The sequence below is a fragment of the Falco punctatus genome (assembly GCF_963210335.1).
Source record: "Falco punctatus genome assembly, chromosome: 10".
Classification (NCBI taxonomy): Eukaryota; Metazoa; Chordata; class Aves; order Falconiformes; family Falconidae; genus Falco; species Falco punctatus.
Window position 1 is genome coordinate 13,752,902 of NC_137590.1, and position 21,561 is coordinate 13,774,462.

At 45.3% G+C, this 21,561-nt stretch overlaps 1 protein-coding gene across 1 annotated transcript in view; it reads left to right on the forward strand.

Moving 5' to 3' along the window:
* Positions 1–21,561, forward strand: part of NTSR1 (neurotensin receptor 1) — a 111,332-nt gene that overhangs the window by 54,091 nt on the left and 35,680 nt on the right. The window contains exon 2 of the mRNA XM_080403676.1: positions 13,970–14,171. Coding sequence (XP_080259802.1) covers positions 13,970–14,171 — 202 coding nt within the window. The remainder of the gene's footprint in view (positions 1–13,969; positions 14,172–21,561) is intronic.

Below are 21,561 nucleotides of genomic sequence, written 5' to 3' on the forward strand. Positions count from 1 at the left end.
GCCCTGAGTGCCCACTGCAGCACAGGTAGAGCCATCTCTGCCAGCTTTAATACCCCTGCTTCTGAAGGTGGTATTGGCTGTGGATGGAGATGTCCAAGACAACTGTGTCTACCTGGGAACCTCTTGCAGCAGCTACTGTTTTCTTTGGAAGCCCCACTAGCTCACCAATGGTCCCTCATGCCTGGCTGCAGCTCCAGTTCCCGGCTGGGCCAAGCCTGGTGTCCACCTTGCATGAAGAGAGTGACCTGTCTCAAAGCTGCAGGCGTGGAGATTGCTCACTCAAATGCAAATGCACAATTGCACCCAGTTCTCAAGCTCTTGAAAAAAATAGCTCCAAGCATCTCTAGTTATCATGCTTTCATTTTTGTCCCTTTCTGCGTTTATCTGAGCCATTTGTATTTCATCCTTACAACACAGAAAGGAAATACACACGTTGACTGATAATGAATGGGCTTTTTTTTCCACCCTCTGGAGAGATTTATTCCCTTTCCTCCTCCAGCTCTTCACATACTCAGCTTTCCACCTCTCCCTTGCTGTACACACCCTTAGCAATGGATTGAGTCAGCGAATGTACCGAGGAACATGCAGTGCTGTGGAGAAACCAACAGCCACCCTCAGATCACATAGGCTGGGCTAAGAAAGCACCTAAAAATTATGGAGATTATTAAAGGTCCTTCCCGGAACGAGAGGCTGGTGAGGATGGAGGCTGTTCCACATGCAGCCAAGACTCCTTTGCAGCTGAGGATGCTGGGGATGCTGGGGCCAGGAGCAGGACCACACAGCAGCCACCATCCTGAGTAGGAGCCCTGAGAGGTCAAGGGGACACAGCTTCCTTCTGACCCCAGGAACGGTCCCTGGATTTGAGCATGGTGGCTGTGATGCACACAGATTCTCTGCTGGTCTATTTTTTTTCAATAACAGCCACTGAAGGTACCCTACAGGAAAATTATGTTATTCCAGCAGGAAGAGACCTGAAAAACCAGACTGTAATATAACAATATAATGAGAGGTTTGGTGATTAAAGCTGCCCGACATGGGCAGACATACCAATGCACTCCCATTCATGCTGGGAACACGAGAGGACAAAGTCGTTCCCAGTTCACACTGTATTCCTACTTTTGTCCCGCTGACATTCAGCTTGCAAACCGGGCGATGAAATGTGATTAATGGGGGCCCACAGCTCTTGTGGGAGGAAGGAAGGAAGGAAGACAAATCTGGGTTTGTGTTAGATTTATATCTTGCCCACAGCAAGAGTGAAAAAAGAACAGGATCTGGCCAGTGTAGAAGAGGTGCTTCATGAAATACAAATGTGCTTTCCTCCTTCAAAAATAGTAAACTGCAGGGAAGTGACTAAAATTTCTCAGGTTTAGTAAGATCATAAAGAACCTGAGACCTCCATGAATAGTCCCCTGATGATAAATCAGTAAAACAAGTCTATAAACAAAAATGTGCTGCTTGATTTGCCTTGGTCACGCTGCTGAAGCGCAGCAGAGGGAGATAATTTTAGTCTTCCTCATGACACTACCTAGTCAATGCTTCTCCTTGGTAGCTCATCCAATCATCCTGATTAAGAGATGTGCAGTTGGGTTTCTCAGAGTAGCAGGAGAGTGATTCAGAAGAGGTGAGCACACACTCGGCACTACTTGACCTTGCTTGTTTTTGAGAGGTCAGCTACATTTCCGAAGCAGAACATCTTGAAGGAGAGATGGAGATCTCTCCAGCCCACTTCAAAGCCTGATGAGAAGAGGGACAGGTACTACCTCCTGGGAAGGACTGCCTTGGAAATAGGGACTTCAAGAGGGTCTTACAACATTGACTTACTCGAGAGAAAGCTAAAACTTCACACGGCTAAACGTCACCGCTGTACCAAGGGGTTGATGTCCATCAGTTGTTAGACATAGGGTAGGTGCTGGGTGCTGCCCCTGGCTGTGGGGCATTGCTTTAGGCTGCAATTAATTTGTGTAAACTGGAAAAAAATAAAGACAAAAGATCTGCACTGCTACAGCTTATAACGCGACTTGGGGAGGAACTGTAGTGTTTTCTCTGTAAGTTGAGGAATGTTCCAAACTTAAGCTTTAAAGTTCAGACCCCCAGAGAGATTGTTAGATTTTAATTGCTACCTTAATCAACACTTATTAGTGCTAACCAAAGCTCCTCATGGAATTAAAATTCAACCCATTTGTCAACTACTAATTATTTTAAGCAGACAAGCTGTTATTTTACCAGCTATATTAATGTGACTTTTCAGCATATGTGAAATATTACAAATAACTTCAGAAAATTTGAAACATAATTCAACAGATAAATCATTCTTTGACATGATCTCACCTGTCTCTCAGACACCTATAGCACCTCTTACCCACATCTGCCTCCACCTCATTTGGCAGAATGTGGAAAACAAGAATAGGGTCCAATGTTTTTTTTATTCAGTAAGAGAATAATTTGCTCTTTCCATATTTTATTTTTTTTAGATTAACTCTCCTTCGAATCTTTCTGTAGCGTGTGTGCCTCATGCATCAGGCTGAAGGCTCAGTTTACAGCAAAGTGTCTATCTTAAATCTTCAGTTTTATCCTGGGGGGATGGAGCTGATTTATTAATTACCCTGCACCTCGCTCAAATGAGCATGTGCTTCCCTGCCACCCAGCTGCTGGTTGCATCCCCATTTTTTCCCCAGGAAGAGCAGGAGAGGGGAGTCACTGCAGCTTTGCACACCCACGCTCTGGCCGCAGCCTGGGACTCCCCGTGCCTGGACCGAGCTCGGCTGCCAGCAGAAGACGGGAGCCCAGCATCCCTCTCCCGCTCAGCCCCTCTTGCCTGTGGTATTGCCACATGCCGAGTGTAAAACTGAATTTTGGTAGGCACCAGGTAAGCAGAGCAGACCCACATTTTTCTCTGTGGTGAGCCATCTACCAAGAGTGTGGGAAGCAAGCCGGCAAGCACCACTTGATTTAACTGTTTACTGCACTTTGCAGTTAGAAATCTTTGCTTGTTATACTCCCATGCTTGTGCTTCTGTTTTATTTTACTCCTGAAACATTGACTAGAAATCCCCACACTGGCCTGCTGCTTGTGACTTCATACCCATGCAGGCAGAACCCATCCATTTCAATTATCAAGGGTTAAATGACTCAGTATTACCAGAACAAGAAAAGCTGGGGGGTAACTGACTGTCACCGTGCTTTGATTCTTTTTTTGATATCGTCTGCAAGAGAATATCCAAGTATAACAACCTCATTCATTACAACCACCATCCCAAACACGAACCAATGAAGTATGGAATAAGAGGCAGATGTTGGAGAAGCAAGGATCCAGGGACTGGCTTGTAAAATCAGTGCTGTGGTTTATTCGCATGATGACACAGCCCTAAGACACACATGTAGCCTGCGCTGTCACCAAGGCTGCAGTGGCTGCTGCTCCTGCCCCCATCCCAGGCTGCAAAACCTGCACCGTGGGAGCAGCATCACGTGTGCCCAGCACTTGCAGCTGTGGCTAAGTGCACAGGGAAGAGGATGATTTTCTCAGTTTTGACAAGGACATCATTAGCTACCCTTAACAGAGAGTGTCAGCTGCCATCAGGGGAAGCACCAAGCCATGGGGACACTTCCTTTGGATGAATGTCCACCGCCTGAGCCCCCACAGCTTGTGCAATGCCCATTGGAAAAGAAGAGAGGCAAAAGGATAGACACCAAAAAACTGCAAAATCTGGATTAGGATTACTCAGATGTCAGGAGCATTAGGCATTGTATGAACATTTATTAAATTATTTAGAGGACTGACAAGCAGCAGAACTAGGGAAAGCTAAATATATTGTGATAGGCGATGGACAACATCCCTCTGGCGAAAACAAGTAGGAACCAAAATACCAGCAGATAGTGAGAACTGAAATCCAACTGCACTGGTAAATTATTTAAAGCATATTTCCAACCTGTCATTTGAAGCTGAAGTATTATTTCTTCTTCAGTAGAATATAGCTGCTGGGGAGGGCGAGGGGAAAATAGTAACAAAGACCTGCATGTTCAAAGGGAAAATCAGGAACATTATTCACTGAGTTTTTGTTCAACCAAAAATATTGCCCTAAATAGTGCTGTGGGTAACTAGATCTGAGGAGCAAAGCTGAGGCCAGTAAACTGACAGCATACAAATTGACTTCATCCTTGTTTGCAAGCAAAATTAGGTAAATTTAATCAATTTACCTTGTAGCTCAATGTACCCAATCGCAGGAAGCTAAGAAGGAGGATTTCCTGAAGGAGGAAGGGGGAAAGATTTGAAGCTTTCAGGTTAATGATGACGTGATGGAGGATCATCCCTGTCGCTCTGTCACTTCTTCCCTCTCCCTCAGCGGGTACGGGGAGGCAGCAATCCTCCCAGGCCAAACCCCTTCCATTTCGGCTTCCACACATCCCTCTTGAATCAGTGGCAGGAGGCCCTGGATTAGCTGAAGTGAGAAGTACAAGACTCCAAATCCATCATCTTCATCAAGTGCAATCCCAGTGAGGATATCGGGGGGAGGTGTGGTGGTGGAGGTGTGGGGGGGTGGGGTGGGGGCAGGGGTGGGGGTTTTTTGGCAGTTTATTTACTCTTCTGTTTTTCTAAATAAACATTATTTTATCCTTCAGTTTTATCAAGTGATAAAGCTGAGTATCCATGACATACAAGGAATTCTGCTACACACAGTGGTGAACCTTAAACCCTTCCCATTTGCCCGTTCTCCAGTCCATTATTTCCAGGATTTCTTGCATTTCACAGCTTTTCTTTCCTTTTGGGAGCTGAAATCAGAAAAAGTATTTAGGTTAGAGACTGATGTCCAAAGATCAGGAAAAGAGGACATTTTATCTTACGAATTGTTACAATGAAGAAGGTTCTCTGGCATTTAGCGAGGTAATGAGGAGGCTCTGAGGTCCCCAGGGAGTTTGATTCTTAGGTATTACCTTGTGTACAATTAGGAATTATAAGCTTTATATCAAATACTTATGGATGAATCATACCTTTTTGCTACTACTTACGATAAATCTGAAAATACTTCAGGCCACGGGATTGTAACTATGCATAGAAATGAGGTGAAATTATTTCTTCTGGTATCCAGTCAGGCTCAGGAATGCCACCATTATTCAGTGCCCTGACATCTTTGCCAATGCATCATGAGCAAGAGACCCATTTGAGGTGTTCTGCATCAGATGTTCTTTTTTATGAACAAATGTTTTCTCCATGGAGGGAGATTTATGAATGGCAAAGTTGGTGGAATGTTTTTACCATAGAGATATGATGGATTTTTTTGTCAGTACGCAATTTATTTCCATCTGTTCTGTACATGATTAACTCCTGCAGAGTATGTGATTAACTTAACTTCTTGAGATCATTAGCTGCTCTGTATTCCCATTATAGTTCATCAGTGTGGGACCACACACAGGCTTGAAAATGTTACAGACTGGTTACTCTTACTATCTTAATCTACACTGTCCGGTCATTCTCTCATGATGGCCATGGATCTGAAGAGAGAAGGCATGTTACCAGGAAAACATAACTACTCTGGAGCAAATGCAAAATGCTAATGAAAACAGAGTTGAAGCAGATCCTCCTTCTGATCTCAACATTAGAGCTAAATTAAACCTTTTGGAAGAGTTCATGCCTGGTGTTATCCAGCTGGACACAACATCGGATGCATCCAGCCAGCACAGAGAGGAGCACCGCTGGCCTGTGAGTGGGTCCTGTGCATTACCCTGTTGTACTGAACAAGTCCTGTTTTGCAGTAGGTTGCAGGTACTTGCACCTTGTAGATCTCGAAGTGCAGCACAGCCTGCAAACAGCGCATGCTGTCACCGTATGCGCTGTAGTAACATGCATTTTCTTCTGATATAAATAGCTACCGACACAAACCTTGAAGCGTCTTAATAGAAGTAAGGAGCCAGAGCTCATGCACAAGTCTTTTGCATTGTCCTCTGAGTTGTCTTTCCAGGGATTTTCCTTTAGCAAATAAGGCCAGTCAATGGCTGTGTCAGTAAGAGATGCTCACATGCCCCTTGCCATATAATTAATTGAGTACCAGTCCCACTGACATCAATGGCTGCAGGGCAGTAGCATCATGGGGACAGGACCTAGTCTGAGCACTTGGGACCAATCATCAGCTCCATCTGATAGCTTATATTTAGACTTGTCTGCTCTCTTTCTTCACCTAAGCAGCAGTACATGCTGTCCCCTATTCCCAGACCCCATCCAAAACAAGAAAACTGGGATTCCTGCAGAGGTCTGAGATACTCAGGTTTGACCAAGTGAAGCTCCTGTGGCTGATGCCAGCTGAGGTCAGCAAAACCTGCTGAGTTATTTTATCAGAGATGTGCCTGCATTTGAGGCTTTTCTTTGTTCTCTTTCCCCCCAAATGACATGCATTTCATGTCCTGCTCATCTCCGTGTTTAGATCAGGCTCGCACCCACATCACCGCCCCAACTCCCAGGGTTTCGCCAGCCCCATCCCCCCACAGCTGTGTCCTGGCTTCAGGGTTCGCCTCCATAATTCATAGCTGATCGTAACATTTTGGCGTCAGATACGTGTGCCTGTGAGCAATATTTCACATCATTGTAACCTTTATTTGAAATGTCTGGGTTTGATATTTAACACTTTTGAAAGGGCCTCGCTGGGGCAGAGTGAAGGGGCTCCTCCATCTCTTGGTCTGCACGTGGAGCTCCCAGAGCTGAGCGGGGGAGCTCTTTGGGGGGATCAGAGCAACTCACATGATCACACACTGTTACCTTGGATAAGATGTATGGAATCCATACTCACCTATACGTGGGTAGAAGAGGTACAGGTGTGATAAAAACCAGAGGCTTTTGTGACTATTTCTCAGAATTTTATAAAGAGGAAAATAGTTGGGGTTTGATAGCTTTGATTATCCGTTAAACTAATGATGGGATGTAATCTCCCATCACCTGGATCTACATCAGATATTTACATACTGTTCACGGTTGCGAGGCAGGGGGAGGGTCACCCCTCTGAATGGGAAGGCAGTGTGGTTTGTGTCGTGCTGCCTGGTGGTGCAAGGGGACCCTGCAGGGATGCAGAATCCGACCGTACCCACGTGCAGCCACCAAATGAGCCTGCACAGGGCACCCAGTGCTACCCACCCACGCCACCAGACAGCCTCCATCCAAGGGTGACAGCTGTGTCACACCCTGTCACACTTGTCATGGTAGCTTGAGGCAGCAGCCACCAGAAATAAAACGTGGCAGGCAAACCTGCCTGAGTAAAAACTGGCGATACGTAAAGATCAAACTCCTGCTCAAGTGTGCTGTTAGAGCTCCAGAGCTACATACAGGCTTCAGCACTCGTCCCTATTCCTATTTATCCAGGATTTGTGTTCCCACACCAGGATGCACTTATCCAAGGTAAGGACGGGTACCTATATCCTGCAGTACAGGTTCCCACTAGTTTTGGGTACTCACTCACATGTTTCAGAACCCGTAGTTTATTCTCCCACTTCCATGCTCTTCTACACTTCGTCCTTGAATCTGCAGACATAATTTAGATATCTATTAAATGAATGATCAGAGAAAGGAAAGATTGGAAAGAATTTCTACTAAAATCTAGTGTTAATACACTCTGAAATTAATAGAATTCCTCAAAAATTTCCTGAAGGACTGAGTTCCCTCCCTAGGTTGCAGTTTTTCAGCATCCACATTCTTCCCTGTACCAGGTACTGGCTACAAAAGCAGGTGTTATTTTCTTCCATGACTCACAAATGCAGACCTCTCTTGTCCTGCTGTATCTAAGGAATGGCATTTAGCTGATAACGGTGAGATACTTGGCATGGCAATCTGGAATGCAATGCAAAGACAGGGCTTAATTAGACGGTGATTTATTTACTAGGGGGAAAAAATACCCTTTGGATTTTTGATCAGATACATCCTGTGAGCATCAAATGTGGGTGCCACTGCCAAATGCTGCCCTTGGCATGCCAGCGCCCTGTGCCTTTCCCTTTCCTGCTTTGTCTTCCACAGATTGCTGTATCCAGGAGCGTGGCACTGTGCTTATTAAAGGCTGAAAATGATCCACCGAGTGGTTAAAAAAATGCTAATTCTGGACGCTGAATGAGATAACTGGTAATTTTGTAAAGTACATTTAGTCAAATAAGATTTTTTGGCAGCCGAATGTTGATGTAGCAGAATGTGTGCTTTTCTGATTGACATATGCTAACAATACTGCCTCCACAGTCAGGGGGAGGATAATTTACTTTTCATTTCCATTGGAAATGAGGTGAACCAGAATGTGGTAGATAGTTAAATCCCAGCTATGTGATTTAATTGATTTGCTTAAAACCACAAATCAAACGATACCCTGCATCCTCAGTCCTCTCCATCATCAGTTTCAGGAAACCGGCAAAGACAAATCTCTGAAGGTAGTTTTTGGGTTTCTCAACCATTTCCCCAGGCATGTCCTCAAGGAGTGGCTGCACCAGAGGAGAATCTCTGCACTGGGAATCCTCCCCAGCAGAAAAGGGAAAGGCTGACAGCCATTTCGTAGCATTTCCTAGCCGGCAAGCAGGTGTGCTGGTGGGAAATGAAGTATGAGAGAAGCTTAGTCAGTCCAGGTGAGGTTTTACCAGCTCACCATCATCCACACTTCTGTTTCAATTGTCACATCCTTGAAGAAGAAGGAGGAAAAATTGCTGTGAGCATCCCAGCTCACTGCTGGAAGGCGCCGTGTCTCCGGAGACATGGTGCTGAGGGAGACCAAGAAATCAGCTCTGCTGTCACCTCGTTTATCAGGCAACAGGGAACATCTCCAGTCTCTGCCACAAAATTGCTGTCATAACTCAGGGCTAAAATTATCCCAAAATCTTAGCTGCCCTCCATGTCTGCTCTGGGGATCTTGCTCCTGCTGGCAGGGGATCCTGGCTGCTGCTTGGCGGGATGCACCCGTGGGTGCACCACATGCTGCTGCTGCTGTGACCGGCATTTCACACTTCATGGGCTTTGTGGGACTTTTATTTACTTATTCAGAAAAAACGCCTGAGGGAAAACACAAGATGCATGTTCAAAAATCATTTACTATCTCAGTAACGGAATTTTTTCTCATCAAAACTCTTTCAACAAAAATATTATGAGTAGTTCTGGTCTTGGCTTTTTTTTATTACAAATACTTCAGTGAAGATGTTTAACTTGCTACTGTATCTCCAGGAAGAGCCTTTAGCTTAATTTTTCACTTTTAACCACTTAAGTGCTCCAAGACCTCACAAAGCATCTACAAACACTCGTTAGCAGTTCTGTACCCCTTCAAAGCCATGCGCTGATGGACCATGAGGACAGCCAGCTGTAGGTGGCTCAGGTGACAGAGCTTTGCTGGGAGCCAAGGTGACCTGTAAACGCCTGTGACAGATGTAGCATTTCCCCTCCTCCTCTTCAGACACATACAAGACAAGAGTCTGGGCTTGTAGCCAAAGTGGCCTTTGAATCTGTGTTCCTCCAGAGCACAAAAGAATAAACCTTTGTAAAACTTCTGATCTATAGGACTCATGTAAACACTCTGGGGAGTCCCTACGTGAAGTTACGTGCTCGTCTGCTCCATCCCCGTTGCAAGCAAGCTGATGTCTGCTTGCGGTGGGAAACCAGGGAACCCACAGCAGCCAAATAATTTGAGGGACGACTTGGCGTCAGCATGAAGCTCAACAGAGCCAGGGCAGCAGTTTTCCATGCAAAAGATGTAGGAAGAGTCACAAACCCAAGAACTGCCTTCTGCTTTTGTGTCACTTGATTTTTCTGGTCCCTTCCCCCGTGTCTCTCCCACGCTTCTGTTTGGAAGGAAGCAAACTCACATCGTGCTGAATTCTCTAGTCTCACGCAAAGTCTGATTTTTGTTGAGCTGACTGAGAGGCTGATAGCTGCATTTTTTTTCCCTTCCAGAAGTGTGATTTCATTTCCATAAATTTCCATTTGCTTTTTCAGGAGCTTATGAAGCCCCATCCCCAGGTTTGCTCTGTCTTCTGTGTCTTGCAAAACCCTGTGGTGTAATTCTAATGCTTCATGTTTTGGCTGGAATTAAAGTCACCTTTGACAATAGAGGGCTAAGAAAATGCTGGAATGAAAAATACATCATCATTAGAGAGCCAGGGAGGCTCAGCGCCTGGACAAGGCAGGATCCCCCCGGCCACCAAGATGGGTCTGTGAAGGTCAGTGTCACCACCCTGGAGGCCGTGAAGGTGGTGTACCTCCAAGGACAGGGTGTCACGATGGGTGTCTCTGCATGTCTTTGCATCCACCAAGTGCCCAGATAACTCCAGCATGTCTTCATGGGCACAGGGTCTAGGCAGAGCCAGGAGCTCACCCTCAGGTGGCATCCAGGTCGTCACCATCCTGCGCAGTGCAGCTGGACAAGGGCGATCTGTGTCTCTGAGTGCCACTGCTCAGGCGGTGCTGGAAGGGAAGGTTGTTGTTCTGTATGAAGCAAAACAGGATTTGGTCCCGAGGACTAATCCCACCCCACAGATGCTGCCAGCCTGGTGCTTGGATGGCGTTTAGGACTGTAGGGATTACAGGAGCAGCGAGCAGCACATGGAAGTGGGTTAGTGTTTCATTCTCTCGTACCAGTGACAAACATTGTAGTATTGGATTTTCCTTTTTTTTTTTTTATGAGGATTTAGCACACAGGCACAGGATTTGTGGTGTTGGGTTTTTTTTACACTAGAGAGCAGGCAGTGCTAAGCCTTTCCATGCACAGCTTTGTGCCCCTGCACCGTGCTCATTCTGCACGTCTTTGTCCACCGTGGTGCTGAGCAGAGACCTCGCATCTGGTGGGTTTACACTGATGCAAACACATCAGTTTTAAAGGAGAGGAGAATCAGACTGAACTGCGCTTGGTGACAGCAGAGCTGAGGCCAAACCACTCCTCTCATGGATCCAAACAACCCTGAATACAGAATTAGTTTAGATCTGCTGTCACACAAGCTGTCCTGTCCATGGTGAGCCAACATAAAGCCTGAGGCTTTCAGGTCAGAAATGAACCTGGACACTGTCTAAATCCTCCTTCCCAGGGCCAGCATGATCTGTAAAGGTGTGTAAGGACCTAAAGGCTCCCATAGATGTTCACTGACAGCCGGAGCCACTTTAGTCCCACTGCTATTAGGAGTTGCAGTGCTGTAAAAAAATCCCATTAAACACTTCTACAAGCCTTCCTGCTCCTGAAGACCTTTGAATATGTAGTCCTGGGATCCCTGGGATCCTGGGATCCCAGACCAGCTCCTCTTGAAGCTGGTGGGAAACTTTCCACCGGCTCTGAAGAGGTGTTTGAGGCATCAGCTCCAGCAGTGTGTAAAGTCACCTGGAAATGAAGTGTTACTGCCCTGAGGTGCAGTGTGCCAGGCTGCAGAGCCAGCAAGCAGCTAGCCAGGAGAAACACTGAGTACAGGGGGGCTTGCAGCAGGGGGGAATAGCTTTTCTAGCCTTTATGGTTCTTGAGAGTTTGTGTTTGCAAATAATTCTTTCCACAAATTAAAAGCTTCTGCTTCTGGGGAAAATATTGATTTTTATTTTTTTTTAAACTATATGAGAGTTTCAGTATAAATCAAGACATGGAAAAAAATCTTTAAATATAGCCTTTCACAGAAAGCATGCAATTTTTGCACTCTTACCATAACTATTCATAAAAAGGAAAATCAATGCTATTCTAGACAATTTCCAAAGCTCTTTAAAGACTTTACTATACAATTATGGAATGAATCAAGGCTTTAAAGAAAGCTCAGAAAATACTTTTTGAGTTCTGCGTAATTATATTAGGCAAGACTGATTTATAGCTAGGGCAAAGGTTTCGAATGAAAGCAAATAAACTCTGAAGCTCAGGTGACAGTGTGAAGCATTTCCAGAGTTAAGTGTTTCTGATGTTGTGCAAGCATCGTTCAGCAGTGGGAAAGCAGCGCAGTCAGCCCTAAAGCCACAGAAATGGGGGTGGGGGGTGGGTGAGGATCTACAGGGCTGGTTTCTTAATCTGACCTGGTAAATCTGAGCAAGTCATTTCACCCCTGTGTCCGTAGGTTCAGCCCAGCTGCATCGTGAGGTTAAATAAATGAAGTAGGTTCTTTACAAACACAGATTAGTCTCTCAGTGAAACTGTGTCATTTTGTACTAGCTGAGAATTTGGTCCCCGCTGCTTAATGATCTTTCTTAGCATCTGAAGGAAACTTCAAAAGATAACTCTTCTTTACGTGCAGGAGGCTGTGACATCCTTTAGAAGCTTAGAAAACTGCTACGTATTTAACAAAATGGCTTGTAATGGCGGGATGTATCTAGGAATTTCCTCAGTCCACGGAGGAGCTCTATTATTATTATTACCAGCATCAACCAGAGACGATGTTCTCACCATGTGGGTTGCGAGAGACGAAACCCAGCTGGTACTTTAGCTAAACACATTGAGCTCTGAAGTGCAAAGCTGTATTGAGACTTGATCCATCTAAAGAAAACTTTGGCAACACCACCACTGCCTGTCTTCACCAAAAGAGGAGTTGCATCTTCCTCAATTTTATGAACAAAGAAACTTAAGTGCTTCTGATTGCCAGTGCACCTGCTCCCCATATGCTTATGGCCTTCTTATTTCTTTCTTTTATGGATCCCCTGTAGCATCTTGGGGGTGTGGGTGGATTCTTTCTCTGCCTTTCCATTCATCTCTGGCATTTCTGACCCCTCCCAGAGCAAAAAGAGCACACGTACTGGGTGTACAGCACAGGCTTGGACACTGAGGCGATGGTCCTGCGGGGGGGGGGGGGGGGGGGAGGGGATGTCTCCATCCGAGCAGACGCAGCACCCATTTGTCAGCGAGGCTTCCCTGGTTTTGCAGCCTGCAGAGGGACGTGGGGTTGGCTTCTGTGTTTTAGAGCACTGAGGTGCAAGACATCTGGCTGTCTGGGGAAGAAGTTAGAAGTACACCACAGGGCAAAGTTCCCTACTGGGTTTGGTAATTTAATCTTTTCAGCATTTTATCGCTTTTAAAAAAACTGCTTCCGCAGTGATTTGCTATGCACAGTTTAATCCTTTTTAATATTTTGAAATTGGAAAAACGTAAGGGGCTTTTGATTTGTCCCACGCTCATCAGAGTGATATGCTGAGCCACCTCCTCAGCTGCAGAGCGGAGGGGACAAGCCCCACAGGCACCCAGCCCCTCCGTGCTAGCACGGCAGCTCACCATCCCACCTTTTTCTAGCAGCCTTGCCGCAGACATGCAGGAAAATCCCACACATGCCTCTATTTCCCTGGGCTGCCATTTGTTAAGCTCAGCTCCGGTGGGGTTTCTAGACAGCCCATAAAGCTCTCACAAAGCCTTCCTGCATTTATTTGACACAAACAGTGACTTCCACTTGATTCAATCACTGCTTAATTTGATCCTCCATTTAATTTTATCAAAACTGTAGTAATCAAATAATTTGGACTAAAAACGTTACAACTTCCACTTGTTTATTCCGATCAATTTTTATCCTTTAAGGCACAGGGTTTATTGGATAATTTGGTTATGAGATAACAAAACGCTGTCATTAAATCTGCAAGGAAAGGACAGAATACAAAAAAGAAAGTTAAAAAGATCCCAAGGAGTGCTCATAGTAACGAAAGAAATACAATAACATACTGTTATTTAGAAGTTACGCTATGCACAACGAAAGCTAAGAAGCATCCTGCTGTTTGCGAGATGGAAAGATCAATGGCATGTTTCAGTCGAGACATTTCTGGCAATGAATTGCACTGAAAGGGGGAAGATAACATAACTGGATGTGTATTCATTTTCTGTTTTTGAGTGTTGACCACATGAAGGAATGTATGCCAGTGGTGGTTGAGTTTTCCCTCTGTGCAATAAGCCTTCAAAAGCCAAAGCCAGCAGAGTAAGAGGAGGGGAAAGCTTTCCACTGCAGGCTGTTTCTCTGTTGCTTTGAGAAATAAAACACAATCTCCTGCTCCACTGATCGTTCTCACCCCTTGACTGTGCTGCGTCTCTCCCCTGCAGGCCAACACTTTCATCTCCTTCGTGTTCCCCATGGTCGTCATTTCTGTGCTCAACACCATCATCGCCAACCAGCTGATGGTGATGTTCAAGCAAGCTGCCCAGGAAAACCAGGTCTGCACCATCGGCGGGCAGCAGACGATGCTCAGCATGTCCATGGAGCCCAGCCGCGTGCAAGCCTTGAAGCACGGCGTCAGGGTCCTACGTAAGTACTGACATACTTTGGCGTGGAACTGGCTAGAAGTGTCTAAGTAAATGTTATTTGAAGAGTAATAGGTTGAAACTGGTAAATGTTTTCACCCAAAACATATTTTAAATGAAAATTAGGTCTTTTTAAAAATCCAGATTGCCCCTAAACACTTTGATGTTTATCAAAAGTCCCCAGTTCTTGTCTCAAAGCCCCAGACTGCAGAAAATAAATGTGTTTGTTCTCTCCGTCTCTTTCATTCTTCATCTTTTTCTGGCTGAGTTATGAAGAGTTTTCTAGGGAACTCTATCCTCTATTTTCCACTATTTTCTTTTTCTCCCAGAGTCACTTTTCTGAGTCCTAACCTCCCCTTAAAGGATTTTTTGTAAAAACCATATAGAGAAAGGAAGCTAGAATTATTATTTAATTAATTGTGCTCAATGAGGGAGAAGTTGAGAAAAAAAATAAAATTTAAATATATTTCATGTTCTGTGAAACAGAAACAATTTGATAACATCAAGCTTTCCTGTTTCTTCTGTTCCTGGCCAGCTCCAGCCTGAACTCTTTCAGCTGCGGTGGGATTTAGGCTTGATGTAGTTTTAAACCCAAACTTATCAGATGGGTTGAAGAGGTCAGCTAGAGTGAGCATAGAGCACAAGGTCTGCAGCCCCACTGGCGTTGCCCCTGGTAAATCAGATGTGCAAATTCCTCTCAGACGTTAGAGACTTTGGAAACCATGGTGGTGCTTTCCTTCCCCTGCGCCCATGGCAGAAGCAGGAGCTGCTCTGAAGGTGCTCTCTGCTCCATCAGAGCTGTGTGGAAAATCAGTTTTCCTCTAAAGATACACACATAGGAGAAAAGTTTGTCACTATCAATCACAGCTTTAATTCAGATTTCAATTTTCCTCCCTCTCTTAAAAAAAAAAAAAAAAAAAAAAAAAAAAGCAACAGCCAAATGACTCAGATGAAAAAAATACCTATTTCTTGTAAATTCAGACTCTTCCTAGTGTATCTTCAGCAAAACTGAGTTGATAGCAAACCCTTCCTCACGTAGTCCCATACACCCGATGCTCTATATCTCGCTGCACAGGTGAAAGGCTGAAGTGAAAGTTGCAGGGCGGCCGCCGTGCTGCCTGCAGGAACCAGTGCCCTCGGCTCTGGGCAAGGGGGCTCCAGTCTGTTGCCTTTCCTGGGGGCCAGGTACCTCACGATGAGCTCAGCATCGCTCCCAAGGACCATGCATCCTTCCATGACTTGCACTTTACCTTGTCCCACCAGCTATTGCACCCCATGTTTTGCAGACTGTGGCCCACCTAATCACAATATCCAAAGAGACGTTTGTCCCAAACCAAATAAGTATGCAGCAGATTTTTTTTAAAAAAATACGCTGCTTATTATATGATATTTAACCAAGTTCTGCAGCCCTTTGCAGGCTGGCTATCTAAACATATTTCAGATAAATTCCCAAGCCCTGTTCTGGAAAATACCATCATCTATATTTCACACACTTTCGCTCATGCAGTGTCTCAAACAACTTTGATAGCTGGGAGCACAACTGGCCATTTATGAACTGCTCAGGATAAATATTTGTAACTTCATGGAGAAACTAGACAGAACTGTGATCTCCATGGATGAAGACAGAGGCGCATTTTTTTATTATTCTTCCAAACAATCACAGTCAGAGTAATCACAAATAATCCTTTCCTTTTGCCTTAGCTTGTTGAGATGTAAAGCTAAAGAACAGACCTGCTCACACACAGAGACTCACTGAAAAAGCAAAACTAGCCCAGCATTTTAATGATTTAGTCAACAGCAAGTTAAGCCTTGCATATATTGTTTTATTCCTTTTCTTTTTCTGCAAAGCTTTAGTTCAGACAAAGGTTGAATAAAAGATCCTGCACCCAGACATTGAGCTGTACTGCAAAATACTGGATGGCTTAATTAAATAAGCTGAGGAAAAGACCAAAGAATCTGGTAGCTTAAACTGACAGACGATAAAGCAAAAGGTCTTCAAAAATAGTACCCAGAATAACCTAACAAAGGCTGCTGGTGCTGATTTTAAACTGTGAGGGTCCTTGTGCACATTAGATGGTGAGAATTTGTTAGCAGAAAGCTTTCTGACCGGTGCTTTTCATGGCAAAGCTTAGCTGATGGCTGAAGGGCTTTGGCCAAGGCCACATTTTCAATAGGAACAGAAATCCCTAGAGAAGGCACCAAGAACCTCCGTGAGATTTTTCCAGCTGTTTTCCACGCGGGATACATCTCAGCAGCATGTTATGCCCACACCATAGCCAAGCTGCCACGTGCACCCCAGCTTGGAACACCACGCTGGGAAATGCCTACTGAGGGAAAGGAGAGAAAAACCCAGAAGACATGAAATTCCCTGTAAGACCTTGTTGGGCCGTGTCTGTGTGCTGTGCCTGCACCCCAAATAGCCATCACCCACAGGGGGGTGAGCGAGCGTTGCTCCCGCGCCGAGCCTGCGAGGACCCGTGCCAGTCACTCGGTTCCTTGCTGTCCTTCTGTTTCTTAACGCTTCTGCCTTCTGCCATGAAGTGAGAAGCGCCTTTTCTCACTTGTGCTACAACATCTCACACCTCTCTCTCTCCTTTTAGTATTAGATTCTCTTTTAACATCAAGAAGAAGGAACCCTCCTTGAATAATAAGAGACCTAAATTTCCACCTGCCATTCCACGGGCATTGCTTGGTGGCGGTGGGAGAGCACCCCTCACCCACGGGTCCATCTTTCCTCCCAGGCACTGAGAAGCAGCCCCTCTTCCTCTGAACAATAAGCTTAATTTTCTTCTTCTTCTCCAGCAAATTTTTGCTTTTGTTATGTACTGCAAAAGCTGAGAAAAAGTTAGCAAAAGTGAGGGCTTCAGTCTGGAGCCTGCAGTGGTGCAGGAGGGGATCAGACGTGGCGCCCCACAGGCAGCGATGCACAGATATTACAGCTCAGGCTGAAAGCACTGCTTGGCCGAAATATCTTCTCAAAAGGGGACGGTTTTGTGACATGGACTAGCCGTCCCCATCAATACACCAGCCTGCAGCCCGTTATTATGTGCACCTCTCCAGTGCCACCCCAGCAGCAGGACTGAGCTCCCTTCCCTGCTGGGAAGGCAATGAGAGAGCGGCCGCTTGCTCCTTTTCTGGACTGGGGAAGACCCAGCAAATAAGAAATCCACCATCAGTATTGGCTGTGATTCACCACATCATACAGAAAGGCTTTTTTTTTCTGGCAAGTGTGTGAAATCCTGCTTATTTTCATTTTTTTCAGATGCACTTGATTACTGGAGGTGCTTGACTCGCATTTACTTTTGTCACCTGTTCCTCACAACTTTTTTTTTTTTAATAACCCAGGCCTCTGAGCTGTCTGGAAAGTAGTAAAAATACACAAGGATGCACATGATTTATCCTGGAATCCATGGCGGCCAAAACCATGTGCACAGTCTAGACTAGTTTATGGAGGAGGATGGGGAAAGAAAAATGACGCTTGTCCACGCTAATAAAACTTTTGGCACAAAATCAGAGCTTCATGGGGGTCAAAGTATTTTCCATTTCCAAAAATGAACTTCAGCCTGTGCAGAAGTGCAGAGAGCTTGATTTTGTTTTAAGGGTGAAATGTTTCAGAATTTGTAAAACTAGTGCTCAGAAAAAACATTTTTGCAGTTCACGGTGTGCAGAGCTGTTGGATGAGATCAGAGCAGCAGATACCTTCCTTCCTTCCTCCAGATCTGCTGAGATTACAGATTTGTTTACACTGAAATAGGAGCTAAAAGTGGTCAGGCTAACAGCTTCATTCAAAACATCCACAAGATCCTTTACCTCCTCTTTAGTATCATATACGAGTTTTCCTGGCTCTGTCTGACTTTGGTCATGTACAGAATAATTAGGGAGATGAGGATCAAGGAACGTGTCAGCCCTGCTGCCTGGGAGACACCTTGTTAATTCATTAAGCATGTGATTGCTGATTGTAATTCCCTTTCTGCTGTCAGCGTTCACCAGGTGTAAGGATCCAAACTGAGAGAGCTCGAGCCGCTGGCAGCTTCCCAGCTCTTTTGTGAGGAAAATGTCTGCACCAGTGCTGCTGCTAAAAATACCTCCTGCCAAGAGGTTTCGTACCCTCTTTCATCCATCCAGTATTCCTTCCATTCCTCCAATTACGAACCACTTCCAGTTTTTGTTGTTACTCCTTGGCTGTGTTGTGCTGGGAAGCTGAGTCTTGGGTGCCATATGATGCTTCACGGAAGGGTGCATATTCTCCAGTCGCATTGCCTGATACACCAAACATTTGATGGCATCCTAAGGAAGTCTGAGACACACACGTGCACACACGCACCCTTCAGAATAAGCAGTTTTCAGCAGGTCAGACCTGCCAGACACTGCACAGACCACTGCGCACAGCATCCAGGCATGGAGCGGCTGTATAAATCCTCCCCATCTCAGTCTCACATTCCCAAAGAGCTGCTCAAAAATCGGGGTGTATTTGACCTTGGCTCAGGCTGAAAGCACTGTTTGGCCAAAATTTCTTCTCGAAAGGGGACGTTTTTGTGACATGGACTAATTGTCCCCATCAGTACACCAGCCTGCAGCCCGTTCTCCCCCCAGCAGCCCCCAACAGCTCCCGGCTGCCTGTCAGATCGGCTCCACCGCGGGTGGAAGGAAGGAGTTACTGAATGGCACAGCTGAGCTCTGGTAGCAATGGTGAGGCAAATTGATGGACATCAAGAGGAGGCTTTGCACGTCCCTGGGTGGATGCTGCCTAAGCCTATTAAAATGTAATCAGTTCCAGGTAGCATTTGCTCCATTACAGAAGCTGCTTAGTGAAAGCAATTATGAAGCACTTAGAGAGGTTTAACCAATTAAAAGAATATCCTTCAGTCTCCCACAGCTGGCTGGGTGATGCCTCGCTATGATGCTTTTTAGGAGATGAAGTCAAACCATATTTTTTAGTGAACATCTAAGAATTTGTAGATTATGATTTTGGGGTCTCTGCATTTCTTCAAGTGATACAAGACAAAGGCCAACTATTCATGAAGTATCCGTGTGGCGTGCATTTCATTAATTTGTGTATTAATAATTCCCCTTCTGAACAAATCTTTTGATGAGTTCATTCGTTTCTCCTCACCAGTGTTCCACATCTCTCCTTTTCAGGAGGAGAATATTGCTGTGAGATTTAGTGTAACTGTCCCGCAAACAGGAATAACAAATAGCTAATACTTTGCAGCTGCAATACACAGAAGAGCACCAGCTTGAAAGTCTGCTCCTTAAACAGTTGTATTTCATAATTCCTCTGTTTTAAGGAAAACAGCGTTGTCCATGTATCGTTTCTTTTGCAAGAAAGGAACTAAATTTATGGCAGATTGTATCCCTAATAAAAAATCTGAGCGACTCCAAGTGGACTTCATCAAAACCCCTATGACATTAAGCGTGAGTGGAAGCCGAGTTTAACAGCTGAAGTGTCACACTGCAACTCAGAAGGATAAATTAGCTATATAACAGTTGTATACATTTCCCAGAGATGTTTGTACATGGAGGTTTACTTTACAGCAGGCCAATGACATGAAGCGAGCGGTGTCGAAGCCCTCTGTAAACACCATCTGAGGAGCAAAGGGACAACGGCTGCACCTCTGGGGACAGGGAGGCTCTTTTTTCTCCTCTCCCAAGACGTGTTCCTTTGCTGGCACTGCAGCTCAGGCTGGCGAGACGTTCCTACTGGGATTCAGGCTCCTGTGGCTGCATCTCCGAAGACAACTCTAGGGCTGCTCATGACCAGCAAGCAGATTTTCCAGGTGTTAAACCCTGTCAATATGAGTGTTTAAAAAGCTAACTGATGAGGTTTTAAACATAAAGTCTGGCCAGAGCCTTCGTCACGGCAGAAGTATGCAGTAAATACAGCCCCAGGGTCCCTTTGTGAGCAAAAGCTGTTCTGGGAGGAACAAAGAGCAAGTGAAACTCAAAAGTGGAGGGGAAAGAGGAAAGGGGCTGCAGAGGATGCCAGTTTGGGTTATACCTGACCTTGCCAAACAGAAAGAACCTTGAACCTGGTGAAGAAAAGACAGGAGCCCTTATCTATCCTTCAAAAGGGCAGTTTTCTTTCTTTCTTCTTCTTCCTTCTCCTCCAAATACCCAGACATCCCTGGGCGGAATGGCAGAAATGAACTTTAAATGGAGTCAAGCAACTACTTCTTTAATTCCAAAAAAAAAAAAATATTACCTTAGAAGGAAACTGGGGAAGACACCCCAGTTTTCACTGGGTCAGCAGTGACGTGCTGCTTGTTGGAGCCTGTTCTCGGATTAGATTTAACCTTGGTTTTCTGCCTTGCTCCATATAGATGAAACTGGTGTCAGTGGACAATTTAATCACCAACATGAGCAGGGGCAGGAATTCACATCTATTTTCAAATCTGCTAGCTGAAGCCATTGAAAATCAGGACTGGAGAATACAGTCTGAGTAAAATATGTTGGTTTTGCATGCCAAAAGGCTTTTCTATTCTCTCTGCTGTCTTGCTGCGGCTAACAAAGAAGTATTTAGGGGAACATGGCTCCTTTCAAGCACAACAGCATCTTCTACCCCTTAATCCAAAAGAGAGACCATCCTCCTCGCAGTAGGGAAAAAAGAAGGAAAATTATTCAGAAAGATAAAAAGCAGATCTCTGGCTGCTGGGAATGGAAATTAAGGAGTCAAATCTAATGTTTACACTGCTCAGTAATATGTGCAAGAGCACAGGGGGATTGTATCCAGCAAATGCTGTGTGTTTTCAGTGGTGTCTAAAGCAGCTGAGTGCTCCCCAGACCCATTGTTATTCCCAGTTTCTTCTTTGCTCTGCAGAGTACTACTGGTGCATACTGGTGGCCCGCAATCTCCCTTGGCTGTTACTGACTTTTATGGCAATCCTTTCTTCTGCAGCCTTGTGACCCAAATACCAGCATAAGCAGTTTTAACTTTACTAGGCTCATACCCACCCTTGCAGCTCCCGCAATCCCTAGTTTGGGGCCCGCTGGTATAAATATTGCCTATGACCTGTCAGGTAGTGAATCATGTTAATATAAACAGCGCCTGGAGGTTTAACTAGGCAGTGCCAGCTACATCTACGCTTGGCCCAGCTTTTACCATCTCTCATATCAAACGGCACGCTGACACTTGCTCCCCTTCGTGCGAGATTCTCTTGTAATGGCACCAACTAAAGAAGTGTACAAAACCTAGGAGCTCTGAATACATAAGGACTGCTTCTCCAGCCATCCCCATTAATACGAATCCCTGACATCAGCCCCACATCACTGTCAGATACATTATTAGTACAGCTGGAGCGTGCGTTCCTTGGGCAGCGTTGGAGGCACACGGCCACCGATGAGCTGAAATGAGGCTTGGGGGTGTTGTTTGGATGGCTCGGTACGTACCCGAACAG